This window comes from Castanea sativa, chromosome 3 (genome assembly GCF_040712315.1).
Source record: "Castanea sativa cultivar Marrone di Chiusa Pesio chromosome 3, ASM4071231v1".
NCBI classification, from domain to species: domain Eukaryota; kingdom Viridiplantae; phylum Streptophyta; class Magnoliopsida; order Fagales; family Fagaceae; genus Castanea; species Castanea sativa.
The window spans coordinates 38,531,687-38,553,420 of NC_134015.1; the positions used below are offsets into that span (position 1 = coordinate 38,531,687).

The 21,734-nt window shown below is 31.9% G+C and overlaps 1 protein-coding gene across 1 annotated transcript; it reads left to right on the plus strand.

Moving 5' to 3' along the window:
• The first annotated feature begins 516 nt into the window (after positions 1-516).
• Positions 517-20,868, plus strand: LOC142628912 (protein neprosin-like). The gene is made up of 7 exons (XM_075802939.1): positions 517-648; positions 9,560-9,646; positions 15,661-15,762; positions 17,519-17,689; positions 18,066-18,119; positions 18,203-18,349; positions 20,497-20,868. Exons 1-7 carry the CDS (start codon positions 517-519, stop codon positions 20,866-20,868), a joined length of 1,065 nt encoding a protein of 354 aa, XP_075659054.1.
• The last annotated feature ends 866 nt before the right edge of the window (positions 20,869-21,734 follow it).

Below are 21,734 nucleotides of genomic sequence, written 5' to 3' on the forward strand. Positions count from 1 at the left end.
CTTTGTGTACAAACTCATAACATTGTTCAATCTCTAAGGGTTGTGTCCATACTCCTTTAGGCATTTCAACCATGGAGGTTAGCGTAGCCAAGGCATCCGCAAATTGATTCTGAGCTCTAGGGATGATAGTGTATTCAATCTTATCAAAGGTTTTGGTTAAGTCCTCCAAGTATTGCTGATAAGGTTTTAAGTGCTCCTCTTTCACCTTCCACAACTTCTGTGCTTGGGCTATGACCAAATTCGATTCTTCAAAGGGTCCATTTTGGCTACTATCCATACTTGGAAAGGTAGAATGATGTGACTAAATTTCTGTACAGCCCATATGAGAACAAAGCATGAATTTTCTATATGTGAGTATCTAACCTCATAATCATGGAACCTCTTGCTCAAGTAGTATACAGCTTTCTCATTCTTATCGTCATTTTCTTGTGCAAGTATACTCCCAACCATATCTTCTATAATAGAGTGGTAGAGTAGTAACGGCATTCCGTACTTTGGGGGTACCAATATAGGTAGATGGAGAAGATATTCTTTAATGAGCTCAAAGGCTTTCTGACCCTCATCATTCCATGCATGGGGTTCATTCTTTCTCCAAAGCTTAAAAATGGGCTCACAAGTGGAGGTGAGCTTGGCAATGAATCGGCTGATGTACTGTAACCGTCCTAAAAATCATCTTATATCCTTTTCACTCTTGGGTGGAGGCATATCCAATATGACTTTGATATTTAATGGGTCAAATTGTATCCCTCTATCACTCACCAAAAAGCCTGACAATTTCCCAACAGTTACTCCAAAAGTACATTTCTGCGGGTTCAATCTCAATCTGTATACCTTGATCCTTTCAAATAACTTCCTCAAGTTAACTATATGGCCTTTTCTATCTTGGACTTCGCGATCATGTCATCAATATACACGTCAACCTCATTGTGCATCATGTCATGTAACAAATCTATAGCCATTCTTTGGTAAGTTGCACTCGCATTCTTGAGCCCAAATGGCATCACGGTGTAGCAATAGATTCCTCATTCTGTGGTGAAGGTAGTCTGAGTCATATCCTTAGGAGCCATCTTGATTTGGTTATATCATGAGAATCCATCCATGAAAGAAATCAAGGCATTATCGGCAGTATTATCCACTAAGACATCAATGTGAGGGAGGGGAAAGTTGTCCTTAGGACAAGCCTTGTTTAGGTCTCTAAAGTCTACACACATCCTCGCCTTTCCGTCCTTTTTAGGTACGGGCTCGAAATTGGCTATCCATTTAACTTGGTGTACGGGTTCGATGAACCCTACTTTCAGTTGCTTTGTGACCTCTTCTTTGATCACCATCGTCCCCCTCTTTGTACTCTATCTCCTCTTCAAAGAAATGGGCTGACGGTTCTCTCTCTTAGGAACCCATCAGGTACTCTGTCGTTAGGGTGTAACCCGACGAACGAGCCTCATCATCACCCACATCCAGACGGACTGACAAATAGCGGTCACTCATCGCTCGCCTATCACCAAACATCCGACAAACAGAATCTAAGCATTCACTCACGAAGGCTATGTACTAGACAGACGATCGAGTAAAATAAATAAAAAGTTAAAAAAAAATTAAAAAAAAAGAGGGAAAAGGAAGAAAAGTAAAGAGATTCAAGGAAACTTACTTGGTAGATGAAAATACGATTGTTAAACCGACGTATGAAAGCATAGAAATGAAGGACGAATCGTGGAAGTAGATGATCAAGTGGGAGCTCTAATGAATCCAGAATAAAACACAAACGAAAAGGTCCAAAGAGGCATTGACCGATTTATAGGGCGAAGGGACACGAGAAACAAAGCGCATCAACCAATTAAAGGTCACCACGTGTCATTAACCTTGGATAAAAGACATCCATGCCCCTATTTAATAGCACGAACTCCAGGACAGGATAATTAAATAACCATTAATACTTATCACGTACCCTAAGGTCTGTCGGCAGTCCCAACAAACCACGAAGTAAGGGGCAGCTGATAAAGGCATTTTCATCCAGTAAAGCCTTCCTCATCCGTCAAAACGAGCGAACGTCGCTCAAGGTTCTTCGGCTGGCAACCATCCATCCTCTAAGCAATCTACTAGGCATCACCCGATTAAACCGATGGTTGGCCCGTGCATAAAGACCATCTGACAAAGGACTACATGTGCTGAAAAGGAGTACGCTGGCCCTATGAAACCCTTGCGTAATGAACACTCATATACCAATAAATGAACATGCCGACGGATGGATGGCCACACTAACGAATGAATAACCATGCTAGCGGTTGAACATTATGGGTCCAACAAGTCTTTGCTTGTTCCTCACTCATAAGTCTCTACATGAAAATAACTTGCACACCATGCCCAAAGACCCTACTGCACGCTCATATCTTCTCTATATGGTAAAAGGAGCCCTAAGATTTGGGGGCTTAACTCCAAGATCTTCCCCATAAGGAAAGATCCTACATGTAAGGGATCTTGATCTGACCCTACACCACTATATGAGTACTAGACCTCCACCTCTTCAAGGTACACGGAAAATCTCTAACTCTCACACTATTGAGTTTTTGGTGATTATTCTTTCACTAACTTAACCTTCGAAGAGTCTTTGGCTGACACCCCACAGGTGCTTTCTGTTGGTTCTTGGTTTTCTTGTTTCTCAAGCACCCCATTGGATCGTGGACAATCAGCTCACTAATGATTTTTGTGCATCATCAATTCCCATCTAATAAAAAGATTATTGAAATGTGTAATATAGCTTAGAGTTACATCAGGTGTAACTTGACCTGTATATATATATATATATATATATATATATATATATATATATATATATATAAAGTTTGCCTTTTGGTTGACCACATAATATTGCGCTAAATAAAATTTTGAGACTTTACAATTTTCGACATTATTTCAATACATTTTTTTTGGTTGAGAAAAATAGTACATATTTCTTAATTGAATGTAAATTTCATTCTACATTTTGAACTCCCATTAAATCTTGACACATCACATTCTATTTAGATAGTAGAATATTTAATTCTATATACAAATACAATCATAATAAATGTTTAATGATATAATATTTTCCATATAAGTATACTCATAATAAACAACAATTAATAACAATAATGATTATCTAATTTCATATTTACACAAAAATAATAAGGAAAATTATAGATATACAAAGACTTCACATTTAGAGCATTAATTAATTGTGAAGTAATAATGACATAAATACATTCATTTTTATTTATAGATTATCTTAAATAAAACTTATGTACAATTCTTTACACATATTTATAAGTTAGAAAAAAAAAAAAAAAAGATAGATATGAATAAATAAATAAAAACTGATAACTTTCGATGGCTGAGTGCTGGGTTAAGAGTTACTATGGGTTTATATCTCTTACTAGTCCTATGTCTTTGTTTGAGCTACCATGCAATTGGAGAAGAAACAACCACAATAGAGCATATTCAGGTACTCACATTTAACTTTTAAAAAATTACTCACTAATCACTAACAAGCTTTTATGATGGCTTCCAAATAAAAAAAAATAATTATATGATGTCTTCCAATAAGAAATACAATCATAATAAATTTTTAATAATATAATATTTTCCATATAAGTATACTCACAATAAATGAAAATTAATAACAATAATGATTATTTAATTTCATATTTACACAAAAATAATAAAGAAAATTCTAGAGCTACAAAGACTTTGCTTTCAAAGCATTAATTAATTGTCATGCAATAATGACATAAATACATTTTTTTTTTATTTATTGATTATCTTAAATAAAACTTAGGTGTAATTCTTTACACATATTTATAAGTTACAAAAATGAGGGATATGAATCAAAACAACCGATAACTTTCTATGGTGAGTGCTGGGTTAAGATTTACAATGGGTTTATATCTCTTATTAGTCCTATGTTTTTGTTTGGGCTACCACGCAATTGGAGAAGGAACAACCCCAACAGAGCAAATTCAGGTACTCATATTTAACTTTTTAAAAATTACTCACTAATCACTACTTAGTTTTTATGATGTCTTCCCAAAAAAAAAAATTTATATATCATATATTTTGAGAGTATTGTAAAAAACACAATGGATTCTCAAAAATAAATAAATAAATAAATAACACAACGTTATTTTTTTAGTGAAGCATTGGGCAGTAATAAAGAGAGGGAAAAAAAAACATAAATTAAAGTATGTATAACAATGTACATGTTTCATTTTTTTTTTTTTTTTTTGAGAAGAATGTACATGTTTCATTTGGATGAATGTTTTAAGTATATATATATATATAGGGTAAGATTAAAGTTATACCTGGTGTAACGTTAAGTAATGTTACATTACTTAATATCATTTTTTTATTGGATGTGAATTTAATAAATTCACCATTAGATTACTTTTTATCTAACATCCTTTATGCTTGCATATTTTCAAGATGATCAAAGATAAATAGATATATCATCAATCAAATGTTTAAACTATAAGTTTATGTATGTTAAAATTATGCATAAAATATGATTTATAGATTGAATGGCAATTAATATCCAATTGGCACGAACTTGGATGTGTATGTTAAGAACAAAGAATATGTAATCCAACAGTGTGATTCACAAAATATGAATTAAGGGTGTCCACATGTTAGTTTAGGTCTAGTTTGTGCCAACTTGCAATTGGCCCTAGCATATCATGTTAAGAAGCTTTAGACCCACTGCCAACCAGCGGAGGATTCGGTTCGAACGGGTTGGATTATGCATTGGGTGGTGGTTGGTTCGTTCGAAACTGGAAATAATGGAGCAATGACAAAAATTTTCCTAGAATCGGCAGAGGTCTCACCGAATATGCTAAGATCTAGCCAAATTCGAATAAAGATCTCTACTAAATTTGATGGATATCTTGTCACATGTTAGTTTAGGTCTAGTTTGTGCCCAACTTGCAACTAGCCCTACCAAATCTTGTTAAGAAGCTTTAGACCTGTTGCCGACCAGTGAAGGATTCGATTCAGACAGGTTGGATTATGCATCGGGTGGCAGTTGGTTCATTTGAAACTAATAATAATGGAGTAACAACAAAATTTTCCTAGATCCGGCTAACGTCTCACCGAATCTAGTGAGATCTGGCTAGATTTGAATAAAGATCTCTACCAGATCTAATGGACATCTCGTCGAATCTGGTAGATCTCCATTGAATCATCACCTAAAAACACTTGGATGTCATCGGATTTGGTGGTTTTCACTGTTGAGTTGGGTGGTTCAGGTTTTGGAAGAGGAAACATGCCAACCGACCCACTAATGTTGGTTTGTGGCAGGGACATGCTACCGACCACTAGAGTAATGGTTTCAGGTAGTGGACGGTTTGGGTTTGATTGAGTGTAGTTAGGTCTAATTATCGGGTGGCTTGGATATCCTAAATAAATTCAATATAAAGTTATGAAGTGATCTAATATTGCTTAGAATTAATATGAGGGCATGAATTTGGTGTGAGTGAGGCTGGGTTTCCTCATTGATGAATTGGCTTTTGGCTACACTCTTACTAAGCAAGTGAGAATTTTGTAATTTTTAGGTCACAATTGATTCTCTTTTACCCTAAATTGGGATTTCAATATGTTTTTGATATGGATGAAAGGTTGTTTCAGAAAATATTAGATCTATGTATTTTTTAGAAACCAAACCCACATAACCCAAATTAAGTCAATTTGGTTCAGGCAATCTTCGTGTTTACCCATATTAATATAACATTATATTTAGTTTTCTAGTTTTGAAGTCATTTTTGCATCAAAAAAAGAGTATTGGTGCTTCGTTGGACTAGCAATGTGCCAAAAGAGTATATGGTTTTAGGCTTTTGAAAAAGGATGGAAGAAGGCTATTGAAATAGAGAAGTGAGTCAAGAGACACGAGGGAATATGAAGTGAAGACAAAAAATTGGGAACCAAACATTAAAAGAGCACGAAAATTCTAGGTATAAAAGTGAGAATAGAAAATAGTTTGTTTGGGATGGATAATTTATCAAAAGTTGGTAAAAAGTATGTTTGTTCTATTTAGACCCCTATAGACTCAGATTGTTTACCCTAATTAATTAACCAAGAAGTTTCTTAGGTTGATTTTTCAGATCTAGGTTAAACTCATGCAATCATATTACTAGTGCGGAAAAGTAAATAAGACAGCAATATGATGACTCAGGAAAACCAATGAAACTAATAGCTTCAAGGTAAAAAACCTAGGGAAGATTTAACCTAGCTATCCTTAGGATAAACAAATTCACTATGATAGAATGGAAGTTTACAATAGATTTTCTCCCTAAAATCTAAAGTTACTTCTTGTAGAACTTACTCACATGACCATGTGTAGCTCTAACTCCACGAACTCTTCTATTTGAATTTGCTAAACACAAATACTCACATTTGTGACTTTGAGATCCCACTTAAAGGTTTCAAATCACTATTAGTAGTATATCTTTATACAACAACAACTTGTTTCCATCAGTTCTTGATTGTAGATCTCATTCCATTAAATTCTTGTAGAGTTAAAAGGTTACAGAAATCTCATAGATCTCACCAGAGGAACTCACAAGACTTCCAAGAGCTTCTAAAACATAATTAGGAATTTTCTTTTATACCTAGTTGTGTTGGACTGAAACCCTAAACATTTTCACAGGCTTTAGGCCTGATTTAAAATTTGCAAAATACGAGTTTCGATTGGTCGAACCTTTCTTTTGATCGGTCGAGCTTCACGAAATCTGAACTCTTCTTTTTGCAGCTTAATAGTTCTTGAATCTTGACTTGAACAAAGTTGAGTAATGTCTAACACCTAATCTAGACATGTTTTTGTTCTCGGTTTGCCAACATACATAAATTTAGAAACTAAACATTTAATCCTAAATATTTAGAACCTTATAAAGTAGATTGAGGAAAAAAAAGTATAATATTATTAACTTAAAGAAGGAAATAGTCATGCTTGTTTCTATGGCAGAAATCAAAATGAGTTTTATTGCATTAAAGAACCGAGCTATGTTGATTAGTGAGTGTTTAAGCTAGAGTCGACAGCTAAAGTTAAATGTTTAAGTTTGGCTTGAGCTCTAACCAAGCTGTTAAATGATGTTCAAGTTTGAGCTTGTTATAAAGTCTAAAAGCTTGAGTACGATTTGATTCATTAATCAATTCAAGTTCAAGCTTAATATCAAACTTTTGAGTTTGAGATCTAACACAAGTACATTATGAAGCTCATATCAAGTTTAATATCAAGTATATTTATTTTGGAAGAGTGGTCCTAACGCTTGTTTGTTTTGTTGAAAAACTTTCTATGAAGACAATTTTCGCATTTTCCTATATTTTGTAGCATTAGAAAAAATAAGTCAAAGAAAAATTATCTTTAGTCAATGGTAAATTCTATTAAAAATATAACTTATCTTTTAGAGATTGTTTTTCACTAAAATTTTCCAAATAACAATGCTATGTTACACCATTCTAAATAAAGGAAGCAAAGAGGCAATATGGAAACAATTGAAAACAACTCTATCTCATTTTTAAGGTCATGACCAAACATATGAAAATGAGATAGGAAAGTGACTAAATTTTTCTTTAAAAAAGTTACTAATAAAATAAGTAGTGTGTAAGTCCCAACTTGTGATTACTTGAAGTCATAGTAAGATATATGTTTATTTGCCAGACTCATATAAAGTTTATTACCAAGCCTATAAACAAGTCTAGACTCAATTTGTTTTGTATTGAGCATTAATATTTATGAACTTGTTCATGACATTTTATTTTATTTTATTTTTGTATGTACTTGGCTCGTTCATTAAACAAGCTTAAAACTAAAACTCAAGCTTAGCTTATTTATAAACAAACATGAACAAATTTTGAATCGAGCTAAGTCCAAACTATTTATGATCAATTTGATTCATTTAGAGCCCTACTTGCATTCTTGCAACATCATCACCATCTCAGAGGGAGAGAAAAAAGGACAATGGTGCTAGGTGTTAATTTCTGTGGCAGCAGTCAAAATGAGTTTAATGTTATCACCATCTGGTAATGAGGAAGTGAAAAAAGTGGAGATTAATGTTATTGGTAATTAGGGTAAGCGAGACAAAAGAAAAGATAATAATAAAAAAGTGAGTGATGTGAAAACAATAATTTATACCTTTAGATTTGTTGTAAATCAACAGTGTTAAAAAGTGGTAGCTAAGACCAATAGATAAGACACTTCATTGGGCAGCTATGGGAGAGCAATTGAGGTAGTAGATACGGATGAAGCCAGGATTTGGAGTTAGGGGGCGACTCTGTTGTTGGTTATGTGCAACAACTCTAACTTCTGGCTCTACTGCTACTTAGCAGCTTAAGTGATTTATTTATTTATTTTTTTTTTGTGTGACTTTGATGCTGCTACTGGACAAGGACAAAATCATTTTATTTAAAATTTTTTAAAGAGCCAGTTTGTTTGTTTTGACTAAAATTGGTTAATTGGTCTTAATTTGTTTTAGATTTATCATTGGTAATTTTTGTTGTCGTACTAATTTTTGGGGCTTGTATATTTTGTATTAGATTTTAGATCTATAGTTTTTTTTTTAATAGTCTTTACAAGGAGGAATGCTAGAACTACAAACATTTTTACAAATTGCTAATGTAGTGAGTGGTTATTGGTAAGTAAAAAAGTGGTGTAAGTAGTGGGCCAAGTGCAAACCAATATGAATTTGCTACCTCAACAGTTTGTAAAAATGTTGTAGAAATGTTTGTGACAATATCATTACTCTTAAAATAATTAATGATATTACTAAAGGATAGCAAAGTGTAACTTTATAAAACAAAATTACTAAAATTAGTACTGATTATGTACTTTTTTTTTTTTTTTTTTTTTTTAGAATTGGGGAAGCATGCCTCCGTCCCTGGTAGTAGTAGATGTGGCCACTGAAAAAAGAAAAACCCAGTAGTTTAGTATAGTTTTTTTTTTTTTTTTGAGAAGGAGAAAAACTTGGATAAGAAAAGTAGTTCTCATATCAAATAGAACTTCTTTTGTAAGGTGCTATATATGTTATATTAATAAGTCAAAATTAAAACCAGCTTCTGTACAACTACAACCTATAGTTGGATATTAAGGAAATTCATTAATTAAATTGGTACTTAGGTTTCTTCATTTATTATTTCTTTCTTTCTCTTTTTAAAGAAACCGATTTAGAATTTTTTTTTATATATTATTTATATGTAATTAATGCAAGTTAGATAAAATAGTGAATAATTATCAAAATGTAAGATTACCATGACATCTTAATCCTCAAAAACAAAAGGAATCAATTACTTATATGACTAAAATAGTTTTAATTGCGTTTTAAAAAAAAAAGTTTTAATTGCAAAAAGGAAAATGATGTTAATATTATAGTTGGACTCTTGGAAAACAAAGACATGCATTATCCCTATAATTTTTGCCAGAAATATGTCATTTTTACAACAATACCAGGGAAATATAATAAATTAGAATACTTATATGAAATTTCTAATCTTTTAACCATTTCTTATTTTAAAGAATTAAGATTATTTTCATTCACATGTACAGAAAAGTGATGATCGTGAATTTGATTGTGTGGACATATATAAGCAACCGGCTCTTGATCATCCTTTACTTCAGAATCACAAAATTCAGGTACTTCCTAGAAGCCAAATATTTTGGTTCCCTTTTATTTATTTTTTTAATTTGTAAATAATTAGGATTCCGTTATTGTACTATAAGTAATAATTATAAAAATAAAAATAAAAATTTCCACAAAACTTAAGGTTAAAATCCATGATAAATATTTTTCTTTATATATATATATTCAAAATAAAATTTCAACATTTGGAATTCGCTCACTCCATGATAATTGTTTTTATATCATTAGGCCAAGATACTAGTTAATTTTTTGTGCAAAGATGTCTCAAACCCGAATCTCTTACTCAGTTTCTCAATGACACGAGTCTTTACAGGTGAAGCTAACTATAATTTACCGTGATAATCCATTTTACAAATAAGATAATGAATCTACAACCTTGCTATAGTGTCACTCGATGCAATAGTATTTCTTAGAAAATGTCTAAAATACACAAAAGCATTTGACAACAAATTTCACACTAGTTGAGATAGCAGTTTGTAATTGGTGTGCAATAAAGTGATAATAGTGGTGGCTCAGATGAAATTGATGTTGCCAACAATTATATTTTGCCAACTCAACAAAGTGTGAAAAGAAAATTGTAAAATTAATTGTGTTTGTAGCATTGCTCTATATATTTTTTATTATGATGACTTATGTTTCTAAAATTAATAATTTATGGCCTGAAATAGGGGTAATAAATAGATTAATATTTTCCCACGAAAATGTTATTGTATAAGTAGAAAAATAAAATAAAAATTCAATGATTTATTGCTGACTCTCTCTCTCTCTCTCTCTCTCTCTCTCTCTCTCTCTCTCTCTCTCTCTCTCATATGTAGACACTCTATTTTAAATAATTATGAATTAGGATAAATATAAGGGTTATCATTTTTTTTTAATTTTATAGTTTGGAGAAAGGAGATTTGAACCCTAAATACATCTTCATTGAAATAGACAAGAATGTATCAACTGAATTACAAGACTTTTGACATGATTATCATTTAATATATGATTGAACGAGCTTGTAATCGTTGCATATGCACAAAGCCTCTTTTATTTTTATTTTTGATAAGTAATTAAAGTAAATAGCAGGGGAGGAAGAGGCGGTGTTTGAAGTACTTGCCTAAGGCACTATAAAGAATGTCATTACCTCTGATTTATCACTTAAACCCTTATATGCACATACCCAAGTAACAAACATAATTGTACTCGAGTTAAATGCATTGCTAGGGACATTTCCTTTTGAATTTTAGTCCACTCTTGCAAATAAGTATATTAGCTTCTTCACATGCACTGCACAACACGCCTATTCAGAGGATTTTTTTTTTTTTTTTTTTTAAAGAAAAGAAGTGTAAAAGTTCTAAATCTTTCCAATCCTTGTCACAATTAAAATAACAATATAAGAATGGTATTCTTTCACATACAAATTTTTAATTTATAAAAAAGAGCCCGTAAACAAGTGAACACTAAATTTAAAATATGTATATTTTGTAAATTTTATGCTATGTTTAGATGTTCGGGGAAGGAGGGGAAGTAGAGTAGAGGGAGGGAGAGTAATTTAATTATCTTATTTGGATGTTTTTTAAGAAATGGGGGGGAGGGATTTGAAGGCGTTTAGAGGGGTTTGAACTACTTCTAACTCCTCATTTTTAGTTTCCCCAAATTGAAGGGAAAGTGGAGCATAAAAATACTTGACTACATGAATTATCAAATTCACCCTTACCATATTAACAAAATTACAAATGAAAAGACTAATTATTCCCCTCTCCCTTACTTAATTTTAAAAACATACAAACAAGGTGAAGGACAATTATTTCCCTCTACTCTCCTCTCTATTACTCTCCTTCCCTCTACTCCCCTCTACTCTTCTCTCTCTCTCAAAACTTCCAAATATAGCATTAGTAGCTTAACCAGTAAAGTCTCTTATTATGAAACAAGATATTTAGGGTTTAAACCCTGCCTACACTAAAAATTGATTGTGATAGGCCAAAAATGTATTGACACCTTGCAATGAATTAATTGATTAATTAGTCAGGTTTATTAATTAATCATATTAACATGCAATGTACATGGCAGCACAAACAAATCACCAACTACAATAAAATGCAGCGGAAAATAAAGTTGACAAGGTGATTTTTTTTCGAATGGGGAAAACCTCCAAGGCAAAAATCTTACTGAGTGATTTTAAGGTCGCCACTCCCAAAAATTCACTATTATCATAACAAGTAGTTACAAGTAAAAAAAGGAATCTTAATGCCTTATACCAACCTACAGTTGAACGCTTACTGCAATACCCAATTGGACTTGTTCTGTAGTGACAATTTCTTTTTTTAATGCACGGCTCCTAGTACGTGACTAACCAATAGATGCGCGGATCCCAGTATGTGACTTAATTACCAACTTAAAAAGAATGTTAGTTGCAAAGTTCTGCAGTTCATCACACGATAAAGATCATGAAGTTGCTTGGTCACAAAATCTTATGGTGTACAAACACAGCAGCTTCTTCAAAAAGAACTAAGGCAAACTAAGTTTCTGGTCACAATTTGCATGAACAACACTTTTCTTCAAACTTGTGCAACTGTGCTCCTTGTGATAGCCCTTAAAATAATCCTTATATATGTTTAGGGTTGTGAGAAAAGAAAGCCTAAACACATACTCACGGATTAAAATGAAATCAAAACTAAAAATCTGATTTTCATAATTCTCGATAGATGTCCTATCTGTCGAGCAGCTGTCAAGTTTCGGGCTTAGACAGCTTTTTAAATCTTAATAGATACTAGCTGTCGAGCTTTAAAAACTAGCACTTCATCACTTGATTCTTGGACAGACTTGCATGGCTGTAACACTTGAACTTGAAATCTTGTTTTTTGAAGCATTAAACACATCCTAGATCTACCCAATTACAAGTAAAGTGCGTTTTGTCAAATGATTAGTCAATATATGATGACATATGTAAAGTTATGATTTACAACTGTTTTGTGCTGGCTTTAATTCCGTGTCAAATTTAATTGTAATTTTGTTCAATCTTTTATACCTTGTACTTTATGTGGGATTTTATTGTAAGGGTTGTGTGACAGAGAGAAAGAGAGAGAGAGAGAGAGAGAGAGAGAGTGAAGACTCAAGCTTTTGAAAGCAAAAGATTTCTCGCGGGTAGCTTACTACTAAGAATCTTGAGAAGTGATGCATGTGCCTTGCACATGACTAGAATGCGAAGAGTCATGACAGATGGTGACAGCTGGTTTTCGCGAGTGTCTCGCGAGTAAGGCCTTCCCGCGAGATATCCGCAAAACAGTCTGTTTTGCTATTTTGTCCTATCTACTCCACTACATTTCAAACAAACTATATATCACCATTGCCCACATATTGAGTAGAGAAATTTTCAGAAGAGAAAACCCTAGCCTCAACCCTTGAGAGTGTGAGATTGTCATACCCATAATTCTACACACAATCATTTGTGGTTTTCCTCTACTCCTACCTCTCCATTTCTATATCCTTGAGAGGTTGATAGCCCAAACACTTACCACACTCATACTGAGTGTCCAGTGAGTTTTGGTGCTGCTGGGAAGTATTGGAAGAAGCCAAACATTAGCAGATGCAATCGGGCACATTGCGGGATCCGGAAAGTTAGACAAGACACAATTCTGAGAAGCCTTATTAGAGTAGGAACTTGAAGGCCTTAGGTGCATTGGGTAGACTAGGCATGAAGGGTCTTTTGCTATTTGTGCATCCCAACATATTGTCTAGTGGATCGATTTATCGCTTGGAATGCGGCAAAGAGGTTTTTCGTGAGTTCTTCGATAACACATCAGCGTGCTATCTTGTGTTTGCATCTCTCTTCCCTACTCTTTTAGCTTTCATTTTACTGCTATGTTTTATTGAATATGGCTTAGAGTAGTTTATTGGTTGTTCGCTCGCATCTACTCTTGTTTCTGCACTTAGATAAGTTAGAGTAAAATCAACCGAGCCGTAATTTTTAATTTGGGGTCTAAACAAGCTCTTGTGTTTTTAACATAAATCTGAGCTTTCAACATATGTTCCTAACATAAATCACATGTCCTAACAGATTGGTATGTTAGTATGATGATAAAAAGCAATCATTATAGAGTGTTTATAAAAAGCTAAATTTTGAAATACTATCATATCTATGAAAAAAAAAAACTTTTATATTTTTTATTTTATAAAGAAAACTACACATGCATGTCAAGAGCTTTCCAAGAGTTTATGAAAAATTGTAATATATAGTTTTTATTTTTTATATTTGTTTGAGTTCAAACTAATTTTATGTCTGCCAAAGTGATTAAACACTACATAAAGAAGAAATTACACTTCACAAAAAGAGGAGTGTGTTCGGTACAACCAATGGAGTCAATCTCGTACCGTACCGGCCGGTATGGCCGGAATATTTCGTACCAGCGCCTGAGACGGTACATAAATGTGTTTGTTTCGTACTGGTTTAAATACCGGCAATACCGGGTCGTTCCGGTCATACCGAGAAACAAATCGGATTTCGGCCGGAAACTTCATACCGAACCGAAATAACAACAAAAAAAAAAAGAGGGAGAGGAAGAAGAAATCCAAAAAAACAAAAACAAAAATAGGTTTTTTGAAAACACAAAAACACTTTTTTATTTTGGTTTTTACAAAACAACACAATGGCACTCTCAAACACAGCCACCCTCTCAGCCAAAATCTTGTACAGCAACACCCACGCGTTCTCACACCAGCAACAACAACCCAGTTTCACTCTTGTCCCCACCGCCAACAGCAAGCCACGTTGCCTGTAGCATCTCATTTGTCGATCTTCTCTTCAGCTCCTGTTGCTGCTGCTGCTTCTTCTTTGTCTGCTCAGAGTACATACGTTTCTTCCCATTTCTTTTCTTTAGTTTTGGAAGCAGTTTCTTCTCCTTTTTGCCTTTAATGTTTCTTTTTATTTTAACCTTTAAGCTTTTGTTGTTTTGTGTGCTTGACAAGTGACAAGTCACTGAACCCACGTGAACATCAATCAAAAATTCAAACTCTACCTTCTTCTTCTTCTTTTCTTCTTCTTCTTTTTTTTTTAATATAACATTTTAACCATTTATACGGTTCTGCCCACACATCAGAACACTACCACTAAAAGTACAGTGACTAAGACTACTTATTTGAGGCCTATTTTAGTATTTTAATACATCAATATCAATTTTTTCTATTTATTTATTAGTATCAATATCAATTGTAATATAAATATTTTATATATATATATATTTTTTTTTTTTTGCCAAGAATACTATATATTATATATTACTAGTATAATGAATTAACATTTTAGCTAAAGTTTAAATTATAAAATAAGATATGAGTTGATAATTTTAAATATTATAAACTAATTATATGGGCCTTGACTAATGGATATACAACTAATATATATATATATATATATATATATATATATATATATATATATATATTTAATACTTAGCAATAAATCCGAAACGGTACACCGGTATTGACCGGTATCCGAAATATATCGTACCGGTAGCCAAACCGGTACAGCCTCCGGTACGGTATTGACTTCCTTGGGTACAACCCTAATGCAATAGGAATTTTTGAAGAAAATACACAAATTAACAATGAAAACAAAGAACACAAAATATAATTTATTGATAATAATAACAAGATTACAATGCCTAAGTTACCAAGCCTACCCCCTAGTTTATGCAAGGCAATGACTCATGCTTACAAGCATGAAGTGAAAACCTCCGAATTTCAGGAATGAGAGAATTGATATCTGTAATTTGATAAATGAGTGGGTGTATGTTTTGTAAGAGATTATTTTTCTATTAACACGTGTCTTGACAGTAATCATCACCTTCCACATGCCTCTCATTTGATTAAGGCCTTGCAACTTGCAAGATGTTTTCTCTATATATTTACATGCACTAATATTTGGCACTTTTGATAGTTCCTCATGTACCATTATTTAAATAATTGGCCCAACAGTACTTTCATTGTTTACTAAACTAATTAACATGAAATTAGTTTACCTTTGCAGATGACTCCAAGTTTTTCAGGAAAGGTGCTAAAAAATTACGACATACCAATTGGTAAGTTTTCGGAAATTGGCATTCAGGACGAGGGTTGCCCATCAGGAATGGTACCTATTATGAAGATTAAATCTAATCAACAAAGAAATATAAATTCTTTCTCAAAATCTCATTCAAAAAACTTTCGCCAATTAGATGCCATTTACCCGCATTACCACGTAAGTTTCTTGTTTATATGCACTTTCTTTTTATTACTATAGGTAATACATATTATTTTTGTGTGAATTATTTCGTGCTCGAATTCTTTTTTTCTTTTTCCTTAATAATGGCCTCATGGATTTTGTGGCACTTCTATGTTCTGTCACCTCTCAAAAAGATGAGTTTGAAACGTCCTTATAAGCTCGGTGAGACAAATTATTTTAAGTTTGGACTTAATCTAGATCTCTTAAGTGTTAATGTCGTTAATTTCAATACCAAAATTTTCTCAAACATAACCTTAATCATTTTCATATTATCTCTGTATATTAAGAGGATTTAGAAAGTTAGTAATGGATTCAGAAAATGTCAAAAATGCCCATAATCTAATTAGATAATTTCTATTCTTTAAAAATAAAAAATAGAGTTAAAATTGTAATTTAACAAAATTCAATAGAAAAAAAATTAGCAAAGAAAGTATTTTCCTAAAAATTAGTACACACTCTCTATTTAAATATATCTCACACATTCTCTCAAAAAAAAAAAATCTCACACATTTGATATATTTTTTTCTAAAAATTAGCATACACTAAACCGAGCAGTGTACCCATTTTCAAAATCCTAAATTTTAGTTTTTCAAAAATCCATTCATGTGTAACCTTACTAATAATAGACAAACTCAAATTGAAAAATTACATTAAACTCAAAATAAATAAATAAATAAATAAAGAGTTTCATCATTCGTGCATAACACATGTAACGAGGCTAGTATATAATTGACCACTTATCCAGTACTGTCTATATTGACTAGTATATACTTAACCACTAATCCAGTCACTGTCTATATTGACATATATAATCCAGTTTAAAGACTAAACTTAGAGCTTCACTATCCATACACAAGGCTGTTTTGGTAACGGCATTATTTGCTTCTTGTATTATTCACAACATTTAAGTTTGAGTTAGTTAAAAGAAAAACATTTGAGTTTGTGAACACAATGATTAACGACAACATATATCATTTACTAAAGTTATAAAGAATATTAGATAACCCCTCTCTCTCTCTCTCTCTCTCTCTCTCTCTCTCTCTCTCTCTCTCTCTCTCTATATATATATATATATATATAAATAGAGAGAGAGAGAGAGGATCAACGGCATTGTGCAATTTACAAAAGCACTCACTGAGTAGAAAAGAATTTTCATATCATATATTTAATTGATTTTTATGAGAAGTTACGGTGTGTTTCAATTTTGGCCATTTTTGACCCCATCATATTTGATTATATTTCATATTAGTTTTGGTATCCATTTTCTTTTTAGTAACCAAACTGTTAAGCGTCACATAAATGGCGTTAATCAAGCTATGTAACCAATATATAATGCCATGTGTTACCAGGCTACTACAAAAAATAGATGGTTTGATTTATATGAAAATAGAATCAAACTTGAAGGGTAGAAGAAGAAATTTTAAAAAAAATACCAAAATGAAATTATGAAAATAACACCAAACTTTAGAATCTAAAAATGTTCTAAGTCTATATATTTGATAATTACTTTTTTTCTTTTTCTTTTTTTGATAGGTGTAGATTTGATGATTACACATGCTTTCTAATACTGATGATCATTAATAGTACATGTATTTGATAATTAAATGTTTATTGTTGTTACTAGTATGCTACACTTTTCCCATCATTGGAAAAAGGAGGTTATCATGGAGCTCAAGCATTCATCTCTTTGGAAAATCCAGCAGTGAGTGCGGAACAATTCAGTATGGCTCAAATTTGGGTTCAAAGTGGACCCAATGGACATGCTGCTCTTAATAGCATACAAGCTGGTTGGGGAGTAAGTGACAAATTGTAGTTCTATATCTCTTTAATAACAACCATAATATTATAACTTTTCTTTTATACTTTACGTCTTGGTGAAAGATGTCAAGTCAGATTGTGAACCGCACTTTTTTTTCGTTCATTAAAAAAGAAAAAGAAAAAAAAAACCTTTCCTTTAATATGTCATAAATCATAATACACTTCTGTGATAATAATTTGATTAGAAATAAACATGTGAGAGATGGGAATTTTTTTTTTTTTTTTTTTTTTTGGGTGTGGCAAAATGAAATCTTTACCTAAGTACATGTCATCAAATAAGCTCCCTATTGGGTAATATTTCCCTCTTCCTCTTAATTCAAAAGAAAATCTCATAATGTTTAATGATTATTTAGGTGCACCCAGGAATATACAATGATACCCTTACGCGATTCACTGCATATTGGACAGTAAGAACCAACATCATTTTCTCTCGTACCTATACCCTATTATGAGTACTTTCTGAATATTCACTTCTATATATATTTTACAGGCCGACAACTATCGGGATACCGGTTGTTTCAATATTCTGTGCTCAGGGTTTGTACAAGTGCATCCTAGTATTTTCCTTGGTGCTCCTTACCGCAATACTTCCATATATCAAGGACAACTATTCGTTACTGATATTATGATATCTCAGGTAATACCTTGTCCATTAATGTGAGAAATCATACTATGATACATGAATATTTTTCAAACAAATCCTCTATTGTATTATTTTTCCATTGAAATTATTATTAATAGAAATTAAACAACATTATAAATGTATTTGACTTGACCAATAATGTTTTTTTTAAAATTAAAAATCAAAATAAATCCCTCTGATATCATAGGACAAGGGTTAAGGAAAAAGAGATAACCAGGTCTCGTTAGTAATTTACTAATTTCTCATAAATCATCAATATTATTTTCCTCAAAATTATATTTCTAAAACTATTGCTTGATGTAAGTAAATTAGATAACAAAGGCGTCCATTCATTACTCATTCAATATCTTTTCACACTACAACCAAATTATATTTGTACTTTTGTATAGCAATTAGGGCGCTTAATGAAAATTTTTGTTAAAAATGAAAGTAGGATAAAGGAAAGATTCAAACCTTGATGAAATGGTTTTTCATCTAATTTTATTTTAATTTTCTTTTATATATGATGGCACTAAGTAGTAAGTATACTCTATTTAATTTTAGTCACAACCAAATAGAAGCCAAACTTGCAAAAAATGAAGCTTCATTTGCTACTTCTATGGCTTTCCTTTCATTCTAATTTAAGTGATTTTCATTTCTAGCGATCGTTATTTGCTATATCGCTGAAGCTGTTATGCGTATTTAATTTTCTTTATTTCCTCCATCCTTCCATTAATCTCTAAGACTCTCGTATGTTTGAGGAGCTAGAGAGAAAACTAATAAATCACTGTTTTTGCAATATAGCATCCTCCATATATGTGTAACAGTCACCTTTTAGGACTTTTAATTTTATTACAAAAAATGCATATATTTTTTTAACTTCTACTCTTCTTGTAACTGGCTTTGCATTAATTGATACAATATCATTTGAACTTCTAAAGAAAATGTTCAATCTTGGAACTTGGAATTTTAATTTCTAAGAAAGAGTTTGATGAGTTTCAGTATATAGGAAATGAGAGAGATTGAGAAAGAAATTTCTAAGACTTTATTATCTTGCTTATTGAATAACTGAGAGTAATGGAAATCTTAATAGTATACAAGTAAGCACAGATGGCACTGATCAATAACTCAAATGTCATCGCATTACTTGGTTAACATCTTCTACTCTTTGAACTAGACTCCCCTTCTCCTTTTTTGCCCCCCCCCCCCCCCCCCCCAAAAAAAAAAAAAAAAAAAAAAAAAACTCATTCCTCCTCAAATAATAAAAAATCTCATATCCAAATTTTATTGTATTGTTGCCATTAAAATTAATATCTAACTTTAAAATGGTTAGTACGAGTACCTCTGTTAACTTTGTAACTGAGAAGTATCAAACTTAAGTAAAAGGTCATCCCAATCGCCCTATAATTGAACCATAAATACACTAAGCAATCATATCAGCTCATGCAAACTTTCTGTCTATTTTGCACAAAAAAAACTACTTTTTTATTTTACACACTTATTTTTACAAAACACTCATATCAGTCTATCTATTCTACACATCTATTCAATAAAATATTCATTCTTTTACAATTTTTTATTATTTTCTCACTCACTTCTCTCTCTCTCACAAACCCAACACTACGAAAAAAATACTAAAATATTAAATGCACGAGCTACAGTAATCGTGCATATATGCACGGTTACTGTAGCACTATGCATTTATGTACAATCTTACACTTATTGATGTAGATGTTTTTTTTTACTCAAAATATGTAAAATGAATTATTTTTTATATTTTGCAAGATTTTGTATGAGCTGATGCGGTAGTTCTTAACTTATTATTTTAAGAGATTGATAAAATAAATAAAAAAATAAATAAAAAATTTAAAGGAGAAGAAGAAAGAAAGAAAAGAAAAACTTTGATTCCAATTAAAGGGACACAATATAAAGGTAAAATGTCTCAATTTTATTTTGTGAAATGTGTGTTGATAATTTCATTAGGATGCTCTTGTGAATTAGATTATTAAGGCTATGTTTGGTTTACTAGTAATTTGACAAAAAAATAAAAATAAAAATAAATAAAATATGATCTGAAGCAAATCAAGATGACTTTTTCTTTTAAATATTAAAGATAATGTCAAAATAATCACAACGGTTGACGTTTGTTTTACCTGATATAGGATAAAACGAGTGGTCATTGGTGGTTAATAGTGCACAATCTTACGAAAATAGGATATTGGCCAAAGGAGATTCTCCCTCAGTTATCCAATGAAGCAAACTTTGTTCAATTTGGCAGCATGACACATACAACAGATTCGAGGAGTCCACCTATGGGGAATGGTCGCTTTCCAAACGATAATTTATCAGAATCAAGTTCTTTTACACAAATGAAGACTATCAATTCAAGTTACATTGAAGATGATATTGACTTTTCTTTTCAAACTTATGTTAGCAGCAAAGCATGTTATAATGTGGACTTCTTGGGAGATCAGGGTCCAGATTACCTGCAAACCATGGTGTTTGGGGGACCTGGAGGGTTGTGTGGTATTTGACAAGGTTTTTGTTTTTTTTTTTTTTTAATGACTAAGGGTTTTTAATAATACGATAAATATGTATGCTTACCATTTGTAAACATTATAATTTTCATGCTATTGAGCTGGGCTGTTCGAGGCATTTAGGGCCTTAGGCGAAAATTGACTTGAGACTTTTCGTATATTTAAATATGACTTTTTCTTTAAAAAAATTAATATTACTTAAATTATATTATCTTGTTTTAAATTCAAAATTATTAATTAACCATGTAGAATCTTTTTTCCTTTAGAAAATCTATAGACACAAAAAAATAATAATAATAATAATTGACAAAACTTTTCACAGTTGTTAATGTGGCAGATTGGTAATGGTAAGTAAAAATGTGATATTTTTGGTAGACCTAGATGAAAACTAGTAAAAGTTTTCCAATTCAACTGTTGTGAAAAATGTTGTAAAATTCTGTGTATTGCTCTTTTTTTGTGAAAAATGTTATATTCACAATATTTTCTCAACAAATCCTAAATATTTAAGTTTTTATTGGTTCTAATTTAAAACCACTACTGAAATTACTTTTTTTCCACCAATAACAGCCAGTAACAACCTGCCACTTAAGATTTGTTGTGAAAAATGTTGTGGACATAGCATTTTTCACTATTTTTTCTTGGTTTTTATTTGATAAAAAAATGTTATTTTATTTATTGGCTAATATTTTTGGGCTTAATGAATAAGTTTATAATATAAAAAATTACTTTATTGGCCAAAATTTGGGGGCCTTTTTCTACTTAGGGGCCTTAGGAAACCGCCTCACTTGTTTTCATACAAGAGCCGGCCCTGCTATTGAGATGGCAAAGATTTTCATTTTTGTTGGTTGTGTGTGTCATCAATA

Excerpts from the sequence above, each read along its gene's own strand:
- LOC142628912 (XM_075802939.1), top strand. The coding sequence starts at position 517 with ATGGAGAAGATATTCTTTAATGAGCTCAAAGGCTTTCTGACCCTCATC. Across the intron at positions 15,763-17,518 it reads AGGGTTGCCCATCAGGAATG|TATGCTACACTTTTCCCATC; the intron begins GTACCTATTATG and ends TGTTGTTACTAG. Across the intron at positions 18,350-20,496 it reads CTGATATTATGATATCTCAG|GATAAAACGAGTGGTCATTG; the intron begins GTAATACCTTGT and ends TACCTGATATAG.